Source organism: Mixophyes fleayi, chromosome 2, assembly GCF_038048845.1.
Source record: "Mixophyes fleayi isolate aMixFle1 chromosome 2, aMixFle1.hap1, whole genome shotgun sequence".
NCBI lineage: Eukaryota > Metazoa > Chordata > Amphibia > Anura > Limnodynastidae > Mixophyes > Mixophyes fleayi.
In genome coordinates this window covers 361,749,149-361,776,545 of record NC_134403.1, presented here as the reverse complement: position 1 = coordinate 361,776,545, position 27,397 = coordinate 361,749,149, and the positions used below count along the sequence as shown (strand labels likewise).

Here is a 27,397-nt window from a genome sequence, read left to right as displayed (position 1 = left end):
CCCAGAAATCCGGGAGTCTCCCGGACATTCCGTGAGCGTAGGCAGCTATGTTATACAGTAGAGTGTTAATTTGTGAGAGGGTATTTAAAGGATTTATTTCCCCCACAAGCGCAGGAAGCAATGTCCCTCTGTGAATGTTTTTACTTTACAGATGGTTAAAAAGCACTTTGAACCAAATAACTAAGGTATGATAAAAACACGGATGCACTATCCCTCTCCGGAACACTCTCCCTTTATCCTTTATGTACCTGCTTACTTGATTGAAAACTTTAACATGCATGCACTAATATTGTATCTTCAATTCAGATGCCTTTCTCTCCCTTTCCCTCAAGGGTCTTCGAAGGATTTTTTACAGAAGCCACAATAAATAAGTAAAAAAATAGGGTATATATATTAAATTACCTCCTTTATTACATAAAAGTATTAGAAAAACAAGCAGTCTAAAATAAACAGTGATAAATGATCCCCGACTGGGGTAAGAACAACTTGCCTACAGGGGTATACACCGTTCAGCCAAACCATTAAAACCACCTGCCTAATATTGTGTAGGTCCCCCTTGTGCCGCCTATACAGCTCTGACCCGTCGAGACATGGACTCCACAAGACCTCTGCCACCCGGAAAGAAAAACTTTGGCGCTCACTAGTGAAGAAGAGCATAGAGAGCAGCTGGCACGGAGCAGACAGCCGCTACCTGTCCCCAGCTGCTGTATAACCTCCGTCCTGCAGGGTGCACTGTGGGGGGAAGGCACACAGAGGGGATTTGACATGTGATCAGTTCTCACAGGGAGGATGGAGCATCAGCAGGTGACTTGGGATGATGGGGGGATATAACGTGCTTGGTGAGAAGTTGATGTTGAGGGGGATAGGTATAATAAGAGAGTTAATTATGAGGGTAAGTGGGTTAATGGGGTACTTTTGATGAGACTGAGGGAGTTAATGACTAAAAATGGGATTATTTAATGATGTTGGTGTAAATTAATTATGGGGATGAAGGAGTTAATGAATAGAAAGTGGTTAAAAGAGGTGGTATTATTGTAATGTGCCTAGTGGCTATGAGGGAGGTATTTGTGTAATGTGTGGGGAGACGGGAGGGGTTGTTGCCAGCTTATTGTCATTATTTAATTTTTTTTTGCTTTGTTTTGAAATCTAACATTTGGAATCCCCTTCCCCTTGCAGTTTCCCCAGGACAGCGTTCTGCATCAGACATCAGTGCACCTAGACTGCAGCTTTACCTGGCAGAAGAAGGTAAGTTATTATTTTTAATTTGTAAAACGTTGCACCGGCCCTAACTGTGGTATCTGGCACCAAGACATTAGCAGCAGATCCTGTAAGTCCTGTAAGCTCCTTGGCTCGGACTTGTTTTTCCAGCACATCCCACAGATGCTCCATCGGATTGAGATCCTGGAATTTGGAGGCCAAGTCAACACCTTAAACTCTTTGTCATGTTCCTCAAACCATTCCTGAATAATTTGTGCAGTGTGGCTAGACGCAAAATCCTGCTGAAAGAGGCCACTGCCATCAGGGAATACTGTTGCCATGAAAAGGGTTATTTGGTCTGCAATAATATTTTAGGTAGGTTGTATGTGTCAAAGTAACATTGACATGAATGCCAGGACCCAAGTTTTCCCAGCAGAACATTGCCCATAGCATCCCACTGCCTGCACGGCTTAGCTACTTCCCATAGTGCATCCTGGTGCCATCTCTTCCCGAGTTAAGCGACACATACAGACCTGGTCGTCCACATGATTTAAATCTGATTCATCAGACCAGGCCATCTTCTTCCATTGCTCCGTGGTCCAGTTCTGGTGCAAACGTGCCCATTTAGGCGCTTTCAGTGGTGGACAGGGATCAACATGGGCACTCTGCCCAGTACACAGCATACTACGATGCACTGTATGTTCTGACACCTTTTTATCATAAGCCAGTATTTACTTTTTCAGCAAATTGTGCTACAGTAGCTTTGCTGTGGGATTGGACTAGACGGGCTAGGCCTTCACTCCCCACGTGTATCAGTGAGCCTAGGGCGCCCATGACCTTGTCGCTGGTTCACCGGTTGTCCTTCCTTGGAACATTTTTGGTAGGTACTAACTACTACATACCCGGAAACCCCCACAAGACCTGCCGTTTTGGAGATACTCTGACCCCATCATCTAGCCATCATAATTTGGCCCTTGTCAAAGTCGCTCAGATCTTTACACTTGCCCATTTTTCCTGCTTCCAACACATCAAATTCAAGTGCTAACTGTTCCCTTGCTGCCAAATATATCATACCCCTTGACAGGTGCCATTGTAACAAGATAATCAATGTTATTCACTACACTTGTCGGTGGTTTTAATGTTGTGTCTGATCGGGGTATATGTTGTCACAAATGAGATCAGAGTCTTTAAACCTGGATAATCCACTCACAAACCTTCAAATCCATCCATATTGATTACAATATTTTGTGTGTGATCCAGATTGTATAATACCCGTGTTTCCATCAGGACAGAAATTCTACTTCTGTTAGGATATTTATACATTATATGTATTTTCTTATTATAGATAAAGGTACTTGCTGTATAACCACCTTGTGCATTTGTGACATGTAACTTCAGGTGCACATATTGTGATCGCCATCTTGTGGACAATTCAAAAATTCATGTAATAAGAGGTGACAATTTAAAAATATATCTTTACAATCATTAAGTATATTGTGTAAAAATAAAATATAAGGTGTGAAAAATTTTTACCAAAAAAAATCCACCTTACAGCACAGGCACCACTTTTAAAACCATATTGGGCCTCATTTATCAGTAGGAATAAATCCAACTAGAAGGGACAATTCTGCTTTGTGGCAAAACAATGTTACATTGCTGGGGGGGGGGGGGGGGTGACAAATATAAAATGTGTGGGTAGATTTAGCGTTAGGAGGGGGGAGTGTCGTAACTCAACTCTAAATTGCAGCGTACAACTAAAACTTTCCAGTATTTGTGTGCTACATGCAAAAGCAGACCGTATTTTCCCTGCATGCAAAAACAAAATCATTCACACCCCTTGTATAAGAACATGGATGGCCCCTGATGTTTATAGTTCTTGTTCAATAAAAAGTACTTTGAAAAAACCTCTGAAGAAACAGAATTAAACATCTTTGAAAAAAGTGCAAACAGTGTGCCTCTTGTAGTACTTATACCTTTCACCTATATTTGTGGGGGGCTTCTAAAGGGCTTGAATTTTAAGATATTAATGAGGTCCCGGTAATCAGGAATCATCCTATACTTTCAGTGGGATGCAAATTATACCTTACTAGGCACATTTTATCCAAAATTAAAAGCGGTCAAACACACTACAGAGACTTGTAAAAAATACATTTATCATTGCTTAATTGTACCTTTTACGGGGGAATGTTTACCCTAAACATAGAGGGCCTGATTCATTAAGGAAACTAAAGCAAAATAAAGGAGTAACTTGACACCTTGGCAAAACCATGTTGCATTGGAGAGAGGTAAATTTAAAATGTGGGCACAGATTCCTAGTTGGAATTGGAAATGTCCTAGATCAACGTTAAATTTCAGGGCAAAATTAAAGCTATCAAGTTTTTGTGTGCTGCATGAAAAGCAGTCAGTATTTATCTTATGTGCAAAATAATAAACTAATTTGCACCCCTTGTATTGCAACATGGTTTTGTCCAGGAGAAAATGTACTCATTGTTTTTACTTACTTTCCTTAACGACTCAGGTCCAGAGTTGTTACACCTTTGTGCACATACCTCCCAACAGTAAATAATGAAAATACAGAACAAATTAAGCCCTGCTCACAAGCCCCACCCATTATCTGCCCAAGCCTTGCCCGGATCCACCCTACAGTGCAAAAAGTGCCCAGAAGTTATGTCCACCCTCCAGCAAGCCTGAACATCTGGACTTCTGGAAGGTATTGCATGTGTGTAGGCTATGAACAAATTTAGGGAGTTGTTTCTGCCAGAACATGGCTGAACATAGTCTTAGGTTAGGCTCAGCTTTTTAGATTCAAAGTGGAGCAGAGGCAGAGGCCAAAATGAGTTATGGGCCAGTCCGACACTGATCAAGCCTCCAATGATATGATACCCAATGCCCAATGATGTCACACATCTCTTTTCCCATTGGGCCACAAGCTTTTGTTTGTAAAAGGGTTATTACACCTCAAGGAGACTGGCTAGGGTCCCGGAGTTAATTGATCCATCAGGCCCCATCCTCATTCTAAAGAGCCTCCCAAATAAAAAATGTGAGAACCAAATGTTGGAAGTAATAAAAAAAAAAAAAGTTGTTATAAATATAAAACATGAATAAAACAAGTAATTATGTTCCCTGGACCTCTCACCAGCTTAATACAATCACCTCAGTCATTCACGCACTCCTGCAAAAATGTATGAATATCACACAGAATGAAATGCCCCAAATACTGCCGGCCCCTGACATTTGTCCTCCAACCCCTGACCCTATCCTCACTTCCTTCACCTTAAGGCTTTGTGTATGGGGCCTATGTGCAGTGACATCACAACATAAAAATGTAGTAAACAAATAAATAAAAATAAATACAAACATTTGTCCCTGCACTCTATAGTGGCTTCAGACCTTTTATAATACACAGACATTGTGTTATCGAAACACTCAGGAGAACCAGTTAATTTGCGCACACTTTGTGGTAATTGGATGTCTCACTAATTGCGAGCAGCCATTATTCAGAAACAATGTTCCACTGTAATAACTATAATATAATCGTTACGATCAGACGCACTTACCCTGGATTTGCTCCCTTACTGCTACGTTCACGGTTGCAGACTGCGGTTCATTCAGAGTTGATATTGAGGCCAGGCAGGTTAAACCCATATCACCCTCTGGGATTATTTTAAAAGTGCTTACAGCAGTCACAAAGCTGTCTGCTCCTGCAATATATTCCGTGAAGTAATATAAATTACTCGCTAACGTATCGTTCATTTTCCAAGTGATGGCTGGAGCTGGGTGCCAGTCCGAGGCTCTGCAGACCATGCTTATTGTGGTGTTTGGTTTAACAGTGACACTTCCATTTGTGATAAGAATGGATCCTTTCACTAAGGGAGGAAAAACAGGTGTTACATATATATTAACACCATTTGGAACCACGAGAGACCCCTAAGTTTCGCTAAACAACATTTGGAGATGGTCAAGTTGCTGCTCTCTGGAGAAAGCAGCTGAATATGACCTTGCTCCAGTTAAATAGTTCATGCGCTTCCACATTCATAATGGGCAATCCAGTGTTAAATGGATCTCATCATGTCAATTAATATTAGACACAACTCAAGAGGGAATTTATAAGTGCTGGCATTTAGGTGGACCTATCAGAGACTCCAGTGATTCGTTAAGGATTTTTGCAAATTGGAAGGTCTTTAATAATCTTTTTGGAATCTGTCCGAACCTGTTGTGGGCCATGTGGATTTTGTGGATTTCCCTTTACAAGGCAGCACCGCTTTAAATTTAAGCTGCGAAGACGCCAATCTCCCGCGAGTTGAGAAAACCGGGGTATGATACATTTACCCCCTGGTCTGGTCATTAAGGTGTAAAATATCTCTGCTTGCTAAGAGGTTCAGAAAACTATGTTACCGCAGTTCCCACTGGGTCTAGACATAATGACATCTATAGAACAACATAAAATATAATAATAGTAATAATAGTAATACACACCCTGGACGGAGAGGTAGGCATCACGAATCGATGCCAAGAGGCTACTGCACCTTACTGGTCCAGAGTTGCTTTTGTTGACATTGATAATTGTCATCTCCGAGGTAAACGCTCCGGTAATGGCATTTGTGCTGTTCCGTACATGTATATAATCATAACTCACAGAGGGCCCTGTGGGCCCTATACTGACAACATAAACATCTTTTAGGTACCACGAAATACTTTGCCATCCAGCCGCTATAGTGCACAGGAAGCTGGCATTAGAACCAGTGAGGACGGTAACATTCTGAGGTCCTTCTATTATCTCCGAGCATGACCCATAATCTGTTGAGAGGAAAACAGAACAAGACTGTAAACAACAAAACAGCGGTTCATCATAGTAAATTAAGCTCATTTGTCCTTTGGCCCAGAAGCAGAGGCCTAACACATTTTTAAGGTGCAGGGTCTGAACACCTTATTGCATTTCATTTTTAATTCCTCCATTTGTTGAAAACCAACAAATTTGGTTACCTCCAAAATTAGTTGAACATAGAACTTTCTGTAGCCAATCATAACAGAATAGTCACAGCACCAGGAGATGAGTGCACTGATCATGTGGGAGACAGTGACCTGTCTAGTCATCTGATTATAAAAGTGAGGACACAGCTGCATGTGACAGGAGCAGTGACATGATGTGAGGAGGGGAGTGGAGGCAGCAGGAAGCCACAGGTTGAGAGTTATATAGTAGAAGGAGCAGGACCCTGCAGCACACAGAATATCAGGAGATGAGTGATGTGTTACTGAGGACAGGGCTGCATGTGACAGGAGCAGTGACATGATGTGAGGAGGGGAATGGAGGCAGCAGGAAGCCACAGACTGAGAGTTATATAGTGGAAGGAGCAGGGTCCCCAAGCAGCTCAGAGTATATCAGGAGATGAGTGATGTGTTAGTGAGGACAGGGCTGCATGTGACAGGGGCAGTGACATGATGTGAGGAGGGGAGTGGAGGCAGCAGGAAGCCACAGGTTGAGAGTTATATAGTAGAAGGAGCAGGACCCTGCAGCACACAGAATATCAGGAGATGAGTGATGTGTTACTGAGGACAGGGCTGCATGTGACAGGAGCAGTGACATGATGTGAGGAGGGGAATGGAGGCAACAGAAAGCCACAGACGGAGAGTTATATAGTAGAAGGAGCAGGATCCCCAGCAGCACAGCGTATTTCAGGAGATGAGTGATGTGTTAGTGAGGACAGGGCTGCATGTGACAGGGGCAGTGACATGATGTGAGGAGGGGGATGGAGGCAACAGAAAGCCACAGACGGAGAGTTATATAGTAGAAGGAGCAGGATCCCCAGCAGCACAGCGTATTTCAGGAGATGAGTGATGTGTTAGTGAGGACAGGGCTGCATGTGACAGAGGCAGTGATATGATGTGAGGAGGGAAGTGGGGGCAGCAGGAAGCAACAGACTGAGAGTTATATAGTAGAAGGAGCAGGATCCCCCAGCAGCACAGAGAATATCAGGAGGTGAGTGATGTGTTAGTGAAGACAGGGCTGCATGTAGTGTGAAACAAAGTTCATATCTCCAACTTGTTATATTTTTACCTCGACACACACACCCACTGTTTTGCTGGACTGCTTGCAATACTTTCCCACAACCGTCTTTGCGCACATCAGTACGCTCACTCTCACCACTGGTACAGCCTCTGCAATTCACCCTGAAACTCCCCAGACCTTAATTTCATTGAGAACTTGGGTCAATCCTCAAGAGGCGGGTGGACAAGCAAAAACCCACAAATTCTGACAAACTCAGATTAGGCAAGAAAGGGCGGCCGTCAGTCAGTACGTGGCCCAGAAGTTGACTGGCAGCTTCTCAGGGTGAATTGCAGAGGTCTTCAAAATGAAGGGTCAACACTGCAAATATTGACTTTTTGAATAAACTTAATGTAATTGCCAATAAAAGCCTTTGACACTTATTAAATGTTTGTAATTATACTTCAGTATACCATAGCAACATCTGACAGAATGTTCTAAAAACACTGATGCAGCAAACTTTGTGAAAACCAATACTTGTGTCATTCTCAATACTTTTGGCCATGACTGTAGTGTGTGTGTGTGTGTGTCAGTATATTAATATAGTGTGTAATGAAACAGAAGCAGGCCCATTTGCTGGTAAAAACATCAAGTTTTTAAAGCAAAATGGCTTTTTGCATTTTGATAAATCAGCCCCTGTGTTCAGTACTGTCATAGAACATTATTATATAATCTATTGCTATAATATGATCTACACCCTATTATAATCAGCCAGCTATGTGAAAAGATAAAAAAATGGTGCTGTACGAAGAAGGAACATATAAAATAAAATGCAATATAAAGTGAGGTTTGTTTTTTATTGCATTATTTGTTTTCATTACTTAAGCTTTATCATTTATAATAATAAAATATTGCTGTGTTAAGTAACACTTAAATAACCTCTTTTTATATTGATAAATATCATACTTGCCCACTTTCTACAAGCTCCCTTCCGGGAGCCAGCCAGTGGAGGGGGGCGTGGGGGGGGGGGGGGGCGGGACGGCCGAAATTGCGTCATTTTGGCCCGCTCCCTGTGACGTCATTTGACATTGGGGGTGGGACCAAACGCCGCGATTCACCGGGAATCACGGCGTTTGGGATCTAATTCCTAGGGAAGTGGGCAGAATTCGGGAGATTGCCACACTCGCAATGCGGGAGTCTCCCGGACATTCCGGGAGAGTTGGCAAGTATGATAAATATATAGTGTACCGAATACCACCCTTTAAGGATGGGCCGCTACTTATGGGCCAGTGCTATGTGCTTGTCCCCCGGGCTAACGTCTGCCATCCAACCCCTGCTGGTCACAGTATATTAGGCTGCAGTGTCGGGCACACCTGTTATAATGTGCACCAGTGCCAGACTGGTCAGCACGGGGCTGAATTCCCTAGGGGTATTGGACCTAAAAAACTGCCTGGAAGTATAACAATTTTATTTATGTTTACTGGGACCTACGGTACTCCTTCTCATTGCAAACTGCTCTTCTGTTCTGTGCGTTGGCAAGATAATATATATAGCGGTCATTCCCATTTCATTATTTAATTATTACATGATTAATTAATTATATTTAAGATTATTTGTTATTATTATTAACAAGGTCTAGAGTTCCAGGCTCCAGACCTTGACCCACTCGCTCCCCAACACAGAATGACGGTCTTTACGAGGAGGGGGGAGTACAAAGTTCACAAGATTCCAACCTCACAGACATTTGCCTTACTTGCAAATCCGAGTTGAGTGGGCAATTCTGAGTCTAGACTTCTATTGTCAAAACTCATACATATTTGTACGTTTGCTTGGAATACATTTATTTATCAATTCAGCCATACAATTTCTTTTAAAATGATCATATATGAAATTTTCTTATGTAACCTATGGTCAGGTTCTGCAGTTCAAATCATGTTTCCTAGAAGAGATCAATCTGTAAGCTGTGAAAACTGTCGCATAATTGCCCCATCTATCTTTCCAGTATTATTTTGTGAACTGCTGCACGTCTAGACGTTGATGGTTTATTTCTGCACTGACAAATGTGGGCATTTCGGCTATTCTTTATCTCATATGAAATTCTCATTTTCTTTTTTTTTTTTCCACTGTTGAAGGTTCAGCGTTTGGCACAATATCACACTGTCAAATTTCTATATCCTAGGGGGACGGGAGAGCACAGCTACGAGTGGTCGCAATATATCAAAGTCATGCTAAAAATAATAAAAGACATGAAACCAAAATGGTTATTGTATTTTCTGGTCACGTTACGATTGATATGAAAAGTAATGCAGTTAATATAAAGTCATACATACAAATCAGTACCCTTTAAGTATGTATGCTAATAAGGCAATGGTATTTATTGGTAAATTTATCATTTAAGAAGATGAGGCTGTAACAGCTTCTACAGTCTACAAAATAAGTTACTAGATATAACACAAAAAGGAAAAAGCATAATAAAATAAATTATTAAAGTTAATTAAGATACAAGATTTTGTTTGCATTCAAGATTATAGGGAAAGTATAGTCCGGTTGAAGTGCAGTATTTAATTCAATTTGGCCAGGAGTCTTGGCTGCATTGCTACATGTCTGGCTGAAGAGGTTCCCAAGCTTAGCTGTGGGCATCATGAGATTGTCTCACATCCAATCCTGAGGCACGATATTCAGTGGGGAATACCATGTGGAGCATCCCAGCCTATCACTGTCCTCTACTCAGGGCCTGCAGAGGACTGGTTTCAAGAGTGGCAATAAAAAATTTGATTGTTGGGAAAAGTTCTCTTTGCAGGCAGGAATCCTGAGTTTTAATTGTTTTTTTTTTTTTTCTTTGTTTCCTTTTAACTATTCTAGTTTTATATACTTAATTCACTGTATAAGTCCAGTAACAGTCATACTATAATAAGGGTATGCTGTCGACGGCTAGACATTCATTTGGTCAACATTCAGAAAGTCGACAACATTAGGTGGACAATTCACATGCTTGACAGTATTATTAGGTAGACAATTCAAATGTAGACAGTATTATATGGTTAGTGTTAGGGATATTATTGTTGACCTAATAATACTGTCTAAATCTCAATTGTTGACCTAATAATACTGTCTACATTTCAATTGATAACCTAATAATACAGTCTACATTTCAATTGTTGACCTAATAATACTCTCTACATTTCAATTGTTGACCTATGTAATGTTAAATACTTTGGTGTCAAAAGTATTATATGATTGATACCTTTATTGGCTAACCCCCCAATTTTTTTTTTTATTATTATATTTGCTAGCTTTCAGAGCACAAAGGCCCCTTCATCAGGCAAGTTTACAAATGAATGACTGAGAAAAAGGCACATTGTCTGCTTGCCAATTGTCAATAAATATACATTTTATATAAAAACAATTTCAACTAGACATTTTGCAATAATTGCAGGCTCTGATTTTATTACCTATAAATGTTTGTTAGATGCATGAGGGGCCTAGGACACAGAACCCTGAAACAGCTTTTCTTGGGGCAGCAGATACAGTGCCCTGTTAATTCTGCTTGGTAAATGTGTTGACCAGCAGAATATGTCTGCCAAAGGGAATGTGACAACACGAACCAATAGGTAGCCACCTGCTGTTTCTCATTGGTCCAAGGTGTCAATGCATCATGGTCACCTTCCCCCAGAATGAACTTATTTTACAATTCCAGCCCTGGGTGCATTGGTGTCTGATGCATTTCTGGACTGCAAAATCTCATTTTTAGTGGGTGAGAACTCTCCTGAAAACAGAAGGACATGAGAATAAATGGATGCTACTCATATTCCCACAGGAAGCACATGGCCATGGGTGACTTATATAATAAACTACTGTTGTCTTACCTTGTACCAAACACAGCAGTACAATGATCAATGCACAGATCCTTCTATCTCCGTCCATCAGCTTTAATCTCACTCACGTCCTGAAACAATGAAAATGTAGACAAATTAGGAAGAGCAATTTCTAACATTATATAAAGTGATTTACTGAATAAATATGATCTCACATTTTTGCAATTTGTTACAAATGTTAGGAGAGAAAATTAATAGGTATCCAGGAAAAATTACTGTTCATAACAGATGGACAATAATTAAGTTTCTTAGAAGATTTCCATCTCAATTTCTAATGCAACACTATCCCTTCTTCCTCCTAACCAGGACATTGGAGTTGTTTGTGGTGGAGGGGTCTCTCCCCTGAAACTCCCCCATTTACCAAAATGCAACCCACTGACCACTGAACTCTCCAGAGATATTTGCTGAAATAATTCTCCAGGGGTGGGACCATGCCACAAACACAACTGGGTTCGGAACCTGGAGAGTCCATTGACCAATAGCAAATGTACCCTATTTAGGGGGATGGTGAGACATAAATGTTGTTTTGCAGTTATATCTGTCTTCGATGGTTAATATTAAATCAAAATGTATCTGTCAAGAGGAAGTTGGAACAAGGCAATGTTTGGTAGATTATTCAGAGGTTGCAAAGCTTGTAGTTTATATAGAATATAGTTTTACACATATATAAAATGAAGAGGACATGTCACAAAAAAGGAACAGTTAGGACTTGTTTGGCATCTATAAGTCAGTAAATTGAGTCAAAGGGATAGATTTACTAAGCTGCGGGTTTGAAAAAGTGGGGATGTTGCCTATAGCAACTAATCAGATTCTAGATTTCATTTATTTAGTACCTTCTACAAAATGATAGCTAGAATCTGATTGGTTGCTATAGGCAACATCCCCACTTTTTCAAACCCGCAGCTTAGTAAATCTAGCCCAAAGTCTATGACATTGGCTATAAAAACGGCATTGACATTTTGTCACCTTGACTGAAATTGCCATGAAATTTATCGTACATTTTACAGTATGTGAACAAATTGCAGTGTCTTGAAATACAGACTATTGATTGGATATTTATGCAATGGTATATTCTGTGTTAGACATTTACAGCTGGATGTTTATGCAATGGTATATTCTGTGTTAGATATTTACAGCTGAGCTTAGATCCTGTGTGGTAGGAACGCCTGTCCCTTCTCCCTTGTCTGTCTGCACCTTTCATTCCTCCTCTTTTAGCTCTTCCGATATATATGGCATGCAGAGAGTATATAGAGATAGCTGCACAGTACTTCAGCTCTATGTCCTATCTCCCATATTCTTTTATCACACCAATAATGAGGTAGTTTCAAGGATCTACTGGACTATAATATCGCAGCCATAAAAAATGACTTATTTCCGTGGTCTATGAATATTTTTTATTTCTCTCTAGTTATTGAATCAGTGTAAATGGCGTGCAAAATTGTTACTATCTAAATAATATAATATCAAAAGCACATTCGTTGTTTCACAGTAAAACAGGTAGCAAATCATGATCGAGGTCCAATATCAGACAGCCACAGGAGGACGCCATTTTTCACTACCAGGGATGCTTTATTAGTAAAGGAGGTGTTGTGAGTGTGGAAGGGGGAGAACAGCTGAATGGACAAGAAAGGAATTATCGGGAAAAGAATGGGAATATCCAACAGAGGGTTGGAACCAGAATGGAAAACATTTTAGCACAGACCTGGTAATGGAAGATCATTGCATTTATAACTAAGGTTCCCTACTTTATCACCATAGCAAAACCTATATATAGTAACTCTTATCTGGAGGTCCACGTTGTGCCCTACTGAACATGCAAAGGGGCTCGGCGCATGCATGGAACTGGAAGTATGGTTTTAGCTACTAAAATAAATTAATGTTTTTTGGAAAAAAAAGAAAAAGGAATAGCTGTAATATATAAAAAATATAGTGGTAGATGTAATTTATAAGCCATATCCTTGGACTAGCCCCCCAGATTATAATATGTAATACTCGGATCCAGTGCTCGCTGTTCAGGGAGCTGGACCCTATTAGTGGAGAGAAGAGAGGAGGAGCCGCTGGCTTGGGGGCAGTGCCTTGGCCACTGGAAACCACAGAGAGAGGAGTTTGGCAAAAGAGAAGTTCAGAACATTGAGAGAGTCACTATCCAGGAGGGAGAGACTGTAGGTGGGGGTGAAGCCGGCATTACAAATAGGCTGAATGCAATGAGGAGGGCAGTTAGTCTAACAGAGAATGTTGCCATCTAATAAAGAGAGCTGCCAGAATCACAGAGGAAACTGCAGGCACGACAGCGAGTGCTGCCAATTCCAGAGGTATAAGAGAGTAAGCTGCCTGTATCGGAGAACAAGCTGCCAGTACCAGAGAGGAAGCTGTCCTTTTCAGGGAGACAGCTGTCTGATAGGGAGTCCAGATCCAGTTCAGGTGTCCACAGGTAGTCCAGATTCAGCCCAGGTGTCAAGAGAGTGTCTGTTTTAGTTGTCTGCAGGAAGTCCTGCTATGTTTTAGTTGTTCCAGGTGCCTTCCTCCTGCTTCTTTTCTTTTGCCTAGTGAAAAGATTCTTTGACTCTTCAAGGCCTTCAAATCATACCGGAAGTCCCCACCAGGTCTCCAGAACTGATCTATCTCAATGGCAAGTGTGAATGACCCATTTAATCATGCATCACACCATACATGGGTCTGAGATCCACAACAACAGGCCACCTGAGTTAGAGATCTGGGGCCTGATTCATTAAGGATCTTAACTGCAGAAACTTCTTATTTCAGTCTCCTGGACAAAACCATGTTACAATGCAAGGGGTGCAAATTAGTATTCTGTTTTGCACATAAGTTAAATACTGACTGTCTTTTCATGTAGCACACAAATATCAACTTTAAATTTCAGTTTACAAATAAGCTTTCAAGTATTTGTGTGTTACATGAAAAAACAATCAGTATTTAACATGTGCAAAACAGAAAACTAATTTGCACCCCTTGCATTGTCACATGGTTTTGTCCAGGAGACTTAAATAAGAAACTTCTTAAGTTAAATACTGACTATTTATTCATGTAGCACACAGGCCCCTGGTCTTGAACTACTCAATACATATTTATAATCATTATTATTCTTGGGATTACTCCCCTCATCTACATCAAGAAAGAAGTACATTACTCTTATTACTTCAAATTATTGTCAATTATGCATTTACGGACTTGTAGCAATTTATTTTTCCTGAGTCACAGTTGCTTTCTTCTTCATGTTATAATGTAACCTTTTTAGATTACCTTTTCTATGTTTGCATATACGAACTATAACAAATTACTTTTAAAAAGATAATGCCTTTTAGTGGGAAACGCAACAACCGAATGAATTTTTGATGAGAAATACAAATAAAAATATGTTACGTTTACTTGTAGCAGTGTGTTTTGTGTGAAGAGTTTTCAGTTCGTAGATCAGAGACCGGAAAGACTGACCTTCCCAAGATCAAAGCTCTGAAGCTGGGCTCTGGTCCAAGGTTTACAGCATGAAAGAAGAGTTCAGTGTAATTGGTCAATTCATGTTAAAATTGCAAGGGTAATGCAGATGGAAAAGGCCGATGGTAGACATTGGTTTGTAGAGGATGCGAGTATACTGAAAATGAGACAAGTCTAAAGCAGAAAATGTTTTATTAATTCTGTTTTTTTCTATAAAAAAAACAACAACTATGTATTCTATATATATTTAAAACAGCAATTCCATGTTTTTAAACATAAATCAACGTGGCAGGCTATAAAAAGAATAATGGAATTTACCTATTTATAACGTTTTTTCATCAGGCTGCAATTCATTAATTCATTTATGACTCTGGACTACCATGACAACTACAGTCAAATGGCACATGATGTAATGAGCAGAGAGACTTTGGAGCATCCCTCTGAGCTCTGGTTGCATTGTGACATCCACCCCGCCCCCCCCCCCCCTCTTCCGTCACATGCTATGCTGAGATCTCTAAGCCTGTCTGTTTATCAGACCAACTGTGTCTGTGTCTGGCAGCCATTTTTTGTCTGCCAACCAGAGAGCATTTCATGATTTGCGGGAGTATAGCTAAGACAAATGCTAAAAAAGGCACTAAGCTTGCTATTTAAAGAAGGAAAAATAATACATTTTATGTGGGATTACTGCTTTAACTATAGGTTCTCATAAAGTTGTTCCTAATGTGGACCTTACAACTATACATTAAACAGACATGTGAAACATAAGTTACATCTATGTTTTGCTACAGCCATATAGTTGGTCATAAAATTGTCATTTTGCAGGCCTGTATGAAGTATTAATAAGTGTGAACATTCCATGTACTGGCAGGAACATGCTCACTGTGCTCCTGAGAAACTAGTTGTGTCATAATTAAACAGTAGGGTCTGACAACTTTAACCAACTTCCTCTGATTAATCACATAAGGTTAGTGTCACAGGATCTTCAGCCCTGAGGACAGCCCACAGTTGCTAATTTAAATAAAGCCTGGGTCACCCTTAAAAATGCTAGTCATCATCTTATTAGGATTCCCAATATAAAAACCATTAAGAGAATGAGGTGATTTTTATTTAACACGGGTTACACAGGTAAGTGATGCAATAAATGGTAAGGCATAAAAAGTCAGAGTATGGCCGTTATAGCAAGGACTACTTGGACTCTGGAGGCACGAGGCACCGGATGCGTCACAGGTAGCAGGACTGCAGATAACTCGGGAGGCACGAGGCAACAGATGATCAGCAAGCCGAGAAAGTGTAGTGGTCTGCGAAGACAGTGGAGATGTCACAAGGGGTGCAATAGTTTGTGGACTGATACACAGGAGTGAAGACTGGATGCGATGGTCTGGGAGACGTTACCACTAGACAGTGGAGATGACACACAGGATGCAATAGTTTACAGACCGATACACAGGAGATACTGGAAACAGGATGCAGACTGTAGGTGCTGTATTGCTAGTGGTGCAATGGAATACAAACACCGTAACGCAGGAGGGTCAAACAAGCCAAGGATGAAAGCCAGACGGTCCACCACGATACCAAGGAGAAGCAGGTGCAGAGTCACAACAAAGCCAAGTGAGGGGTCACAGGAAGGGATGTCCAAACAGAACGACAAGCAGAGGTCAAATCCAAGAATTCAAACAAGGATAACTCACAGGAGAACCAGCAGAGGTAAAGGCAACAGATGAACTGACAAAGGCTGGTGGGGCAGGCAGACTTTTATAGGCCAGGGACAGGTGCTAAACATCCTGGAGTAATGAGCTTAGCTCTGTCAGGTAGGAGAGCAGTTCAAGTACCACAGTGGCCCCATTGGTGGAATAGTGGTACTGCAAGCTAGATACATAACAAGGCAAAAGTCCAACATAGCTCTTGGCAGACAGGAGCTGCAGGAGGCAGATTGTGACACACCTGACCTATTCAATTCAAGGCTCGTTGCTGTTTCATAGAATGGGCCTTATGTCACTAGCGCTACATGAAACTAGGTAATTGCCTTACAAAAACTAAATGAATTCTACGATGGCGCAAAAATGTTATATGAGACAAATAATGAAAAGAAACCAAATTTCATCTGACAAACTATGCCAAAAAATATCTCAAAACTGGTCCATAAAATGGCTGCCTCCACTGTGTGTAGGCACTGGTAACACTCTTAGTAGAAATTCTATTCAATAAGGTTGTTAAATCAGGCTTTATGAACTAAACTAATAAACAATGTAAGTACAAATTAATTTGCTAACTATTTTTTAAACATTTTATAAACCTTAATTGCTGTCTCCTTACTATGCGGAAAATTTAATTTGCGCGCGAGGTGATGCCATGCATTTCAGAGTCTGTGGAGATACATCGGGCCTGATTCATTAGTGATCATATCTTGTGCAAAACTTAAGATGCTTATTTTTAAGAAGAAACGGGGAGATAAGAGTGAAGTTAAGATGGATTTTCATCTTAACTTAAGAAATTCTTCACTTACGCAGTGGATTTTGCTTCTTATCTCCCTTTTCTGAGCATGCACAGAGTGGATTTGCTTAAGATAAGCAAAAAATGGCAGATAAGATCACTAATGAATCAGGCCCATCATGTCTCCACTCATTTTCCCGTGCATATCTATGGGATGATATTACTGTACGATATTAGCTGGCAATGGCCGACGGCACCAAGCCGCTAATTGAATCTGCCCCATTGTCATAATATCTATTTTCTTTGTCACTTTATCACTTGTGGTTGATATAGCAACAACAGAGATTTGTACAAGGGCATCTATCTGTGTTACTACCAGTGTGTACATTTACTTGTTATGTTAGTCTTACTAATATATCTTTACAGCTGTGATATAAAGAATTGTGATGATTATGAAGGACAGTGCATTTAAGACATGATGAGCCAAGTGTACTATTATATCACCATCTGGTGGGCAAACCTGAAAATACTTCTGCTTTTAGTTTATGATACTGTATTATTTATTATTAACCTTTATTTTTATAGCACCAACATATCATATATTGCTTTACAGTGAATATGACAACTTGGTTCAGTTACACATTAATAGAGTTTAAGAGCAAGGCTGGCAATTGTAATAGTATATAGCAATGTATATATTAATATAATACAAATGAGTTACATAATATGTAAAATTGTTTAATTTCTTACCAGAGTTATATGTGTGTCCTTATATCCAGTGCCCTACTATGCAAAACGTATATGTGGTCATCAATATTAATTTTCCTAAACATAAATTTGTTGTTAATTGATTAGGGAAAAAATAATTGTATGAAATGAAACGTTGTCATACTCTTCCTCATCTGATGATTATTCTGCAGAGCAAGTTAATAAATGATAGGATAAGAAAGAGGAAGGGGGAATAATCTAATAAAATCTATTAAATACAATTACAAGAATTATGCTATGATCATGTTTAGTGGTCAGGTCATGCTAGAGGTATAGGGCCGGATTCATCTTCAAAAGCAATGTGAATACCGCAACTTGAATTTTAAAAAAACATACATAACTTGCCGCACGTACACCCGTATTCACATAGAAGCGTATCTCATAAAACTTCCATTTGAATATGGGTATAAGTATGATCTGGCTATACATTACTTGCCACATGCAGACAGCCTAGACAGCAGGAAATGTACATGCATTTTTATGCAAGATATGGCACACAACTGGGCTCACGTCCGAAGATGAAACAGGCCCATAGTGTCCTATGTCTGCATAGAGCTGGGGTGGACCACATTTTTTGGTCTGATACCTGCATTGGGAGATAGTACTCATTTGAGTGGGCTGCTATAAAACGTAACTTGCTGCAACATGTTTATTATGTGGAATTTACAAAGGAATAAACTGAACCTGTTTGCAGTTATCCATACCTCTCACCATTAGGACATTAGGGCGTGCTCCATCACAAAAAAGATGTATGCCACTAGAGGGGGCATGGTCATCTCATGTAGTGAGTGTGGTCACATATGGAGCGAGACATACCACCCTCACCTCTGTAGTAAAACATTTATCCCTCTTTATTATCGGCAGAGGAACGTGACTGCATGGTCCAATAACTTCCTATTAATAGTAGTGGTCAGGTCATGTTGGGGGTGTAGTGTCCTATGTCTGTATAGAGTGTAATAGAATTGTATTATGATCATGTCCAGTGGCCAGGTCATGTTGGGGGTGTAGTGTCCTATGTCTGTATAGAGTGTAATAGAATTGTATTATGATCATGTCCAGTGGCCAGGTCATGTTGGGGGTGTAGTGTCCTATGTCTGTATAGAGTGTAATAGAATTGTATTATGATCATGTCCAGTGGTCAGGTCATGTTGGGGGTGTAGTGTCCTATGTCTGTATAGAGTGTAATAGAATTGTATTATGATCATGTCAGCACAGTGGCCAAGTGGTTAGCACTTCTGCCTCACAGCACTGGGGTCATGAGTTCGATTCCCGACCATGGCCTTATCTGTGTAGAGTTTGTATGTTCTCCCTGTGATAGCGTGGGTTTCCTTCCACACTCCAAATAAAAACATACTGGTAGGTTAATTGGCTGCTATCAAAAATAAAAATAAATAAATTTTAAAAAAGCACTAGTCTTCCCGTCTCTGTCTGTCTGTGACTGTGTGTGAGTGTCTTTATTAGGGAATTTAGACTGTAAACTCTAATGGGGCAGGGACTGATGTGAATGAGTTCTCTGTACAGCGCTGCGGAATTACTGGCGCTATATAAATAAATAATGATGATGATGATGTCCAGTGGTCAGGTCATGTTGGGGGTGTAGTGTCCTATGTCAGTACAGAGTGTAATAGAATTGTATTATGATCATGTCCAGTGGTCAGGTCATGTTGGGGGTGTAGTGTCCTATGTCTGTATACAGTGTAATAGAATTGTATTATGATCATGTCCAGTAGTCAGGTCATGTTGGGGGTGTAGTGCCCTATGTCTGTGTAGAGAGTAACAGAATTGTATTATGCTCATGATCAGTGGTCAGGTCAGGTCATGTTGGTAGGTTTGAAAGGTGTCCCGTTGAAATGTAGGATAACTCACCATTACAGCCACCTCCTCAGCAGCACCTGTGGAGAAAAATATTGCCAAAGAGGAACACCTCACTATGTGCACTTTTCAAGCCCTTGAATCTGATATTCCTCATAGTAAAATATCTTGTTTCTGCATGTTGCTGTGTAACTAGGTGTATTCATGTGCCTGCACTCAGTGAGGAACCCACCTTATCCGCCTGATCTCTCCCTCGGAAGATGCAAAATCTTGCACTCCCGTGGATGTCGGTATGTTATTTGCAAATCTATATTCTTCTCCCCCAAAAAAGGAAGCAAATACACGCACGGTAGGAGGCTCATATTTTATACTTTTGTAAGTGACCTATAATGTACAGCATGTCTGATCCTCATTGATACATGGAGAAAGAAGAAAAACGTTGGAAGCACATTGGGTCATTAAGGAGCGTAAACTGGCTTTTTTTTTATACGTATCGTCCTCAAAATCAGTATGCTCATGCTCAGAATCAGATGATGAAAGAAATGACAACTGCTAGGTCTATTATAACCTGGGACTTTCCCACGCTGTCAGAGAGAAAGTCCCAGGTTATAAAGAGACCTAGCGGCTGTCATGTTAGCATTATGCGGTGGTGACTCCTGACTGGAGGAGTTAGTATTCGTCGTCTGAGAAGGGTTTTTTTTTCTTCTGCCAAGCATCAGAGGAGATGATGTTAACAAACTGTAACATTGTATACAAATGGGAGAGTTCTGAGTAGCAACTGCTTTATCAATAAAAGAGTATAATTGTACATGTCAGTATTGAGAAAAATTACATAGGAATGTAATAAACACCGACACAAACCCATAAAGAAATTATTAAGAGCTATAACCTTATGTCTGTAGCATTATCTATCTACCAATAGTAGTAAAAGATTATGAATAATCCCTCTCCAATTACACTTTGATGTGTCTAAGAAATTTCCTAGGAAAGAATAACAACTAAGGTATATTATACCTATACGTTACTAGTAAATAACTAGGCAATTAATAGACTGTCAATCGAATACAATAGAGGAATTTCTCTTCCTCTTTGATTTTAATCTATTGCACACAGATTATTTCGTTCTACTCATCACAAATTTAAGTTTTATTTTTCTTTGCTTGGGACTACATGACACTATATCATATATTGGATATATTTTAAAAAAAAACAGAAATAAAAACAATCTTTTTAATAACAAGTTATGAACTTATTATTCTTGTGTCTTAGCACTGTTAGTTTATATACACAATGGGTCTGATTCATCAAGGCACATATACTGAGTGCAACCTGCGTTTGGTAAAGCATACACGTATTTCGGTACGCCCAAATTCATCAAGACACGGAAGTTACATGTGCTGTTGAATTCGGGTGTAGGTCTGCCGTGCTCTACTACACAATACGCTACAGGATACGTCCAATACCTATGTGGATTATACATTTGCAAAAGAACACACAGAAAAAAGAATAATATATATATGTATATATATATATATATATATATATATATACATACAAGTTAACCCGTGTATGATACTCATGCATTCTAGTCAAATCAAGCTACTTAAGGTGTTAAAAAGGTTCTTGTCATGCATTTGGGCCTAGCCCAGGCCTCCTCAGGGGAAGAGCGTTACTTTCCGTCGCAAGCACCCTTTTTTAACGTGGTTTTGTCCACATGTCACCACCTCATCATTTTTCTCCATCACCTCATCCTTCATCTTCATCGCCACATCCTTCATCAAGCTACTTAAGATGTTAAAAACTCCCCACTGTCACCCCCGGCAACCACCAACCACTCCCAACTGTCACTTCTCCTTCAAGAAATATATAGGTCAGTGTATAACTCTGCCCAGCAGGTGCCGCTGCAGCTTTTTTTTTTTCACACACGCCACTAGGCATTTATATAGTAGATAATGCCACCAGTTAACAGTTAATAATAAAGACATTAATGATCAAGCAGTAAAAAAAAGTATTTTTCTCATGAAATACATTTGTTAGTATGCTGTTAATGGCTACTGAACATAAAATACATTTTTACAGTTGCTCCTGATTGCAAACACATGTTATAGCATGCATACCAGACTGTCATCACTACTGCTCAGGACTTAGACTAGCCCTCTAGCTGGAGCAAGAGATACGGCAGAAAAACAAGTAACTTTGAGGTGCTCAGACCTGGATTTGGACATGTCTGCATACGCTTGAATTTAGCACACCCTAACTGTACATTGACTACGGCCAAACATCCCTTCCCCATCTTGTTCACTCCCCGAAATCGTAGGTTATGTAGTAAGTGTATTTTTCATTGGAAGACACAGTAGACATGGCTCCTTTCATGAACATATCTCCCGGTTCTGGGCATTGGCACAGTGATTTTGCGTATGTTACACTCAAAATCGTCAGATAAGTGTCTTGATGAATTATTCCCAATCTGCTTCCAAATTTCTCGATGTTAATTTTTTCCGGGAGAGCACCCCAATGTAATATAGATGCGGCATATACTACCAGCAGTAAGTAAATTACACAAAGACTTTTCTGGTGCAGGGTCTTCCTTACATATTTTACTGACCCTCATTGAGCAATTATATTATTCCGTTACTTAAGAAGTAAAATTTTTTGTTGATGTCTCCAAAATGATCTGATTGTTTGTCATAATGTCTAAAATCCACTTAAACACATTTAAAAATGACCCCTCTCTTTCCCTGCATTTCACCTGGTATCCCCTCATCTTTAAATTGTTTAGTAGGAAAACACGCTTCATCATGTTCGTGTGTAGAACAAAGTTACCGAAACTAGTCTCCGGATAACAGATTCCAAACCAGTAGTTAAAGCTAATAGAAAAGTTGTGGACGACTCTTCTTGCAAAGAAAAACCCTGCAAGTGTAACTTCAAATCATGAACACCGTAGTGCATGCAATGGGGTTGTTGCAGAGTTGGCCGTGGGAATAACTAACTCTTATAAAAAGAGCGCTGCGTATGTCCACCCATATGCAGAGCTGTATGCACCTCGAGATGTGTTCCTCTCTGCATCAGCAGCATATGCACCTGGTTTATGACAAATCATCATCATCAGCGCTTACTTGCACTTGCCCTATAGCAGGAAAAACACAAACCTAACAGACGTACATGCGTGTTTCTGTAGGTGGTCATGAGCTGCATTTGGCTGTACTCGGCCTGCGTTTACACGCCTCTTCCTCCTCTCTCCACGCTCAGGCAGACGTAAGTGCCAGAATCACACAAGTACACATAGTGCACCCACTTTCTAATGGAGATGCTCAGGCTCGGTTCCTTGAGAACCGAACACACCTGAACTTAGGGGATCCGAGTACCGATCCGAGTACCGATCCGAGCCGACTCGGTACTGTTGCGCGCTCTCGGAATTGAAAACGAGGCAAAACGTCAGCGTGACCTCGTCAGATCTCGGATCTCGCAAGTTTTGAATTCCTTTTAAAGATCCAACATCACGGCGGGCGGGAGGGAGGGAGGTCGAACTCCCATTTATTTTTTCTGCCACTGCTGTGTGCCAATGTGTCCTAGATGTGCTAGGACGTGCCGTATATTTGTGTCATTGCTCTGTCGCTTACCATCCAGCAAGGTCGCTGCAGTCTTTGTTTGAAAGTGTATGAAAATAATATTGTGACCTGTGAGGTGGTCTAAATTGACTGCAAATGACTTGAAACTAGTGTTATTGAGGTTAATAATAATGTAGGAACAATAAAGGAGCAAAATTATGTGATTTTAGCATATTTTAATTTTTTTTCTAAAAAAATCCAAAGCCAAAACCAAAACACACGAGGGTGATTTTGCCAAAACCAAAACACGAAGCTAATCCAGATCCAAAACCAAAACCAGTTCACGGGGGTCAGTGAGCATCTCTACTTTTTAGACATGAACAGAGCGATTTCACATAAGGTATGCTACATGAACTGACGTACATCCCCCTGTGCATCATTCAATGTCTCCACACACCACAAGCTTGTTTTACTATCCACTCTACATAACACCATCCTTTCAGAAATTCTGAACAAAACTGGGACTATATTACTAGCTACGTGGAACTTGCATACGTGTTGAGACTCGTCCATCACACTAAACATAAACTAGCACAAAAGACTTCTATATTTAATTTGTCATAGCAAAGTCTATCACAGTCTGCAACTCTGTAGGCCAATGTGATGGAATCACCCAGCGGAGGAGACCTGACCAGGGATGTAAACACTTCTAGAACAAATAGCTTATATGACTAATAGACATAGAGGTGGTTTCAGTTTATCTGGCAATAATGGTGACAGCTGCACTTTAAGCATGTAATATATTTTACACCACATTGATGTCATTATTTTGTAGTGAAGTAACAGACTCAATGTGAGGAAACAAAGCCCCTGAGTAAACCGACACGGGGCCATTACTGTTTAGTTCCCTTTTGTTCCAAAGTACTGATCAGTTGCTATGGAGTTTTGTTATTGGGTGTTTTATTACCTGCCACACAGGAAGTACTCAGGGCAACATCTCACTGAAAAAGTACCTCATGGTTAAATCCCATCTCCACAGGGGACACTCAGGTCTTGAACCAACTATCCTGTCATTGTTTCCTCTGTTGGCTTCCCATTGTTCTCTGGACTTTAAGAAACATGTTCTCTGGACTTTAAGAAACCCCAGCTTGGGGTCATCAAGAGAACAACATCTAGGGGAGCTAGTAGGGAGGGGCATGATAAGGGATCCCACCAACCAAGACCCTGCGACACTCTCCTGGGTGATCACCAGCACCGTGGGAATTTGGTGGGCTTAAAAACAGGTTATTCAAGCCAGATAAGGAGGTTAGTGACTGACTTGGCTAAGGGGTTATACTCTGCTAAGGGTCCTTGTGGATCGCGTCTTTATTTCCTGTGTGGATTTATTTTCATCGTTATTCCTGTGTGGAATTGCTCTCCAGTCTCCTGCGTAGACTTGCGCATCGCTGTTCCTGTGTGGAACTACCTGTTACCGTTCCCTGTGTAGGATTATTGTGTGGAACTCTATCTGGTTCAAAGACTCAAGCTTTCTGGACCGTTACTGGTATATTGTCGCTACGTAAAACTCATATCCTGATACTGTGTATTACCGATCTGTGTATGCGGTGCAAAATAAACCATCAATTTAATTTCCTCTGCTCGGTGTCTGAGTGAATAAAAGAACCCTGTATCTTCATACTGAGCGTTGCTTTATTTGACAAAATGGCTGCCTCCACTGTGTACAGGAAACAGTTAATGATTCCTACCTCCTGTGATAGCGATACTGAAATAATTAAGTTAATAATGTCGAACAATAGTTTCATAATACAGGAAATAAAATGTCAAAAACAGCCCTCACTTATTAACTGTTTACTACAGAAATACTTAGATTTAGGCATAGATTAATAACATAACACGTGCTGGGGAGAGAAATCATCATCCTTATTATTATTATTATTATTATTATTATTACATGCCAATATTTTATGTAGTACCCCTTGAGAAAAGCTAAAAGGAAATTATGCATGTTCTACCGCCAGTTGATGTATTGATTATTTAAAGAAAGAAATGAAGTTTAATGAGGAAATGACAAATGTTTGTTGATTCTATTATATGCTCTAATAAAGAAACTAATTTGCTTGAATATCTTGCCTATAACTTATTCAATTTGACCCTTTAACTGGATTAACTATAATTTATTTTGTTTAATAACCAGACGATAACCACAAAACTATACTTTTGCTACTTAAAAATAATATACAATAGCTTTTGAAGCTGCCTCCGTGAATGTTTAATTTAATTTCTAACTATTACAGCTTTATTATAATAAATGTTTTCATTTAAACATACAAAAGGCTTAAACAAAAATCATACAAAACACAGAGTTATGCAGCAATATTTAAGAAAACTCAAACTTACCTTATGTTTCGGTACTGTGAATGTTTTCTCTCCATATAGAAGGAAGCGGTAGAGACATTGTATCTCGCACGTGTGCCCTATTGACAATGACGTCTTCTTATGCCATGGTAGGATTTGGACACCTGAGCCACTAGAAATGTGGACTAAACGGAAGTCTTTAATTCCCAAACTAAAATGCTTGACCAAAAAGTCATTAATTCCCAAACGAGCTTTGCTAATGAGACAAGAAAGCTCAAGTGAGTATAGAAAGGGCCGTGCCCCTGATTTATGCTGCTGGCAGTCTCTGCAGATAAGATTAGGGTAGAGTCCATACATCACCACGCAGTGCCCAGGCAATCATTAACCTAAGGCTTAATGGAATAGCCAGGCACGGTGACAGAAGGACAGAAACCTGTAGTGTGGACGTTACACTGGGAGTTTTCTTTACATTTATTAAAGGAAACGGGTTGTAAATATGGAACATACACAACATTATTGAATTATCAAAACGAGTTTTGCGTGAATTGCACTGGTATATGTATTTTGTGCCAGGGCAAGCACTAGGTCATATCATATGCCGCCTGTTATGATGTCATTCTAGGGGGTAAATGTATGAACGTGCGGGTTCTTCAACACCCGCGTGTTCAGCGTGTTCGGCGATTAAATTTCAAGCGGCGCTGCATTGTAAAGGGAAGTTTCCCTTTACAATGCAGCGCCGCTTGAAATTTAATCGCCGAACACGCTGAACACGCGGGTGTTGAAGAACCCGCACGTTCATACATTTACCCCTGGGTGATCAAGTAAGGTACTCTGGGCATATTTTGACTATAAATCATTTTTGTTAAATAAAGAAAGGGAGCCAGCGCTCAGATACCTACTAATGTTTCATCACGGTTCACAAAGTATCCCTCCTTGAATATACACAATATAAAGAAACCTGCACGTATTTAAATAGACACAATGGGCCTGATTCATTAGGGCCCCCGTTCTGAGCACAAATCGCGCTCCGAATTCTACGCAGCTATTTAGGCTTTGCGTGCGCCCAAGTTGATCAAGCCACGGATCTTAAGATGTAGCACACAGGCGCTCAGGTACATATGTACCTGTCAGCGCTGGCTTAGCCGGCAGATCGGGCAGAATTACAGCCGCCTGACCTGCCAGCTCAATAAAGCTGGCGGGTGTTAAAGTGGTGTCAAAATAGATTTAAAGAAAAAAAAAAGTGCGTGGTCCACCCTCCTAATGCTATTAATCCTAGTGCTGCCAGGCTGGTGCTCATTTTTACAAAATCAATGGGGCAACATCATGGGGTCCCTCTGATTTTACTGAAACCAGCACTAGGGCAGCCAGCCGCGGTTTTTGGCACTATAGCAGGGGGACATGCGAAAGGGTGTCTCCCTGCCATATTGACAAACCAACCCCGGGCTGTGTGCAAGAAAATTGTAAGAACCCACCACAGCCTGTGCTAGCATGGGCATTCTGGCACTTGGAGAAGTTCCACCAACTCAAGTGGTGTTTTACACTCTTTCTTAATTTTTACTTCACTTTATTACCCAACCCCAGAGATGAAGCAAGAGATATGGCAGAAAGACAGGGTTACAAGAGCTTGCTACAGAAAACCCTGGACCCATATCTCTTGTTGATTTACACATCACAATACCATATGGGCCATTGTCGATCGATTCAGCAAAATAGCCCATTTTGTTTCTCTTACCAAATAACCAAATACTAAATCATTTGCCTCTCTTTTCATCCAACATGTGTTCAGACTCCATGGACTGCCCTTCCATATAGTCTCAGATAGAGGATCTCAATTTGTCACTCAGTTCTGGAGATCCTTGTGTTTCCTTTTGGGAATCAATCTTAACCTGTCCTCTGCATATCACCCTCAATCCAATGGCTGAGAGAGTGAATCAGTCCTTGGAGCAGTATCTACAGTGTTATATTTCTAAATTTCAGAA

At 40.4% G+C, this 27,397-nt stretch overlaps 1 protein-coding gene and 1 long non-coding RNA gene across 2 annotated transcripts in view; one reads left to right on the top strand and one right to left on the bottom strand.

Annotated features, from left to right (window-relative positions):
• Nucleotides 1-25,741, bottom strand: part of IGSF5 (immunoglobulin superfamily member 5) — a 37,891-nt gene extending 12,150 nt beyond the window's left edge. The window contains exons 1-4 of the mRNA XM_075197268.1: nt 25,461-25,741; nt 11,047-11,126; nt 5,674-5,994; nt 4,755-5,063 (exon numbers count right to left, since the gene is read on the bottom strand). Coding sequence (XP_075053369.1) covers nt 4,755-5,063; nt 5,674-5,994; nt 11,047-11,104 — 688 coding nt within the window. The 5' untranslated portion in view covers nt 11,105-11,126; nt 25,461-25,741. The remainder of the gene's footprint in view (nt 1-4,754; nt 5,064-5,673; nt 5,995-11,046; nt 11,127-25,460) is intronic.
• LOC142139563 (uncharacterized) lies at nt 782-9,403 on the top strand. The gene is made up of 3 exons (XR_012688231.1): nt 782-804; nt 1,177-1,245; nt 9,313-9,403. It is a non-coding gene; the product is annotated as an uncharacterized LOC142139563 (long non-coding RNA).
• Nucleotides 25,742-27,397: the final 1,656 nt, after the last annotated feature.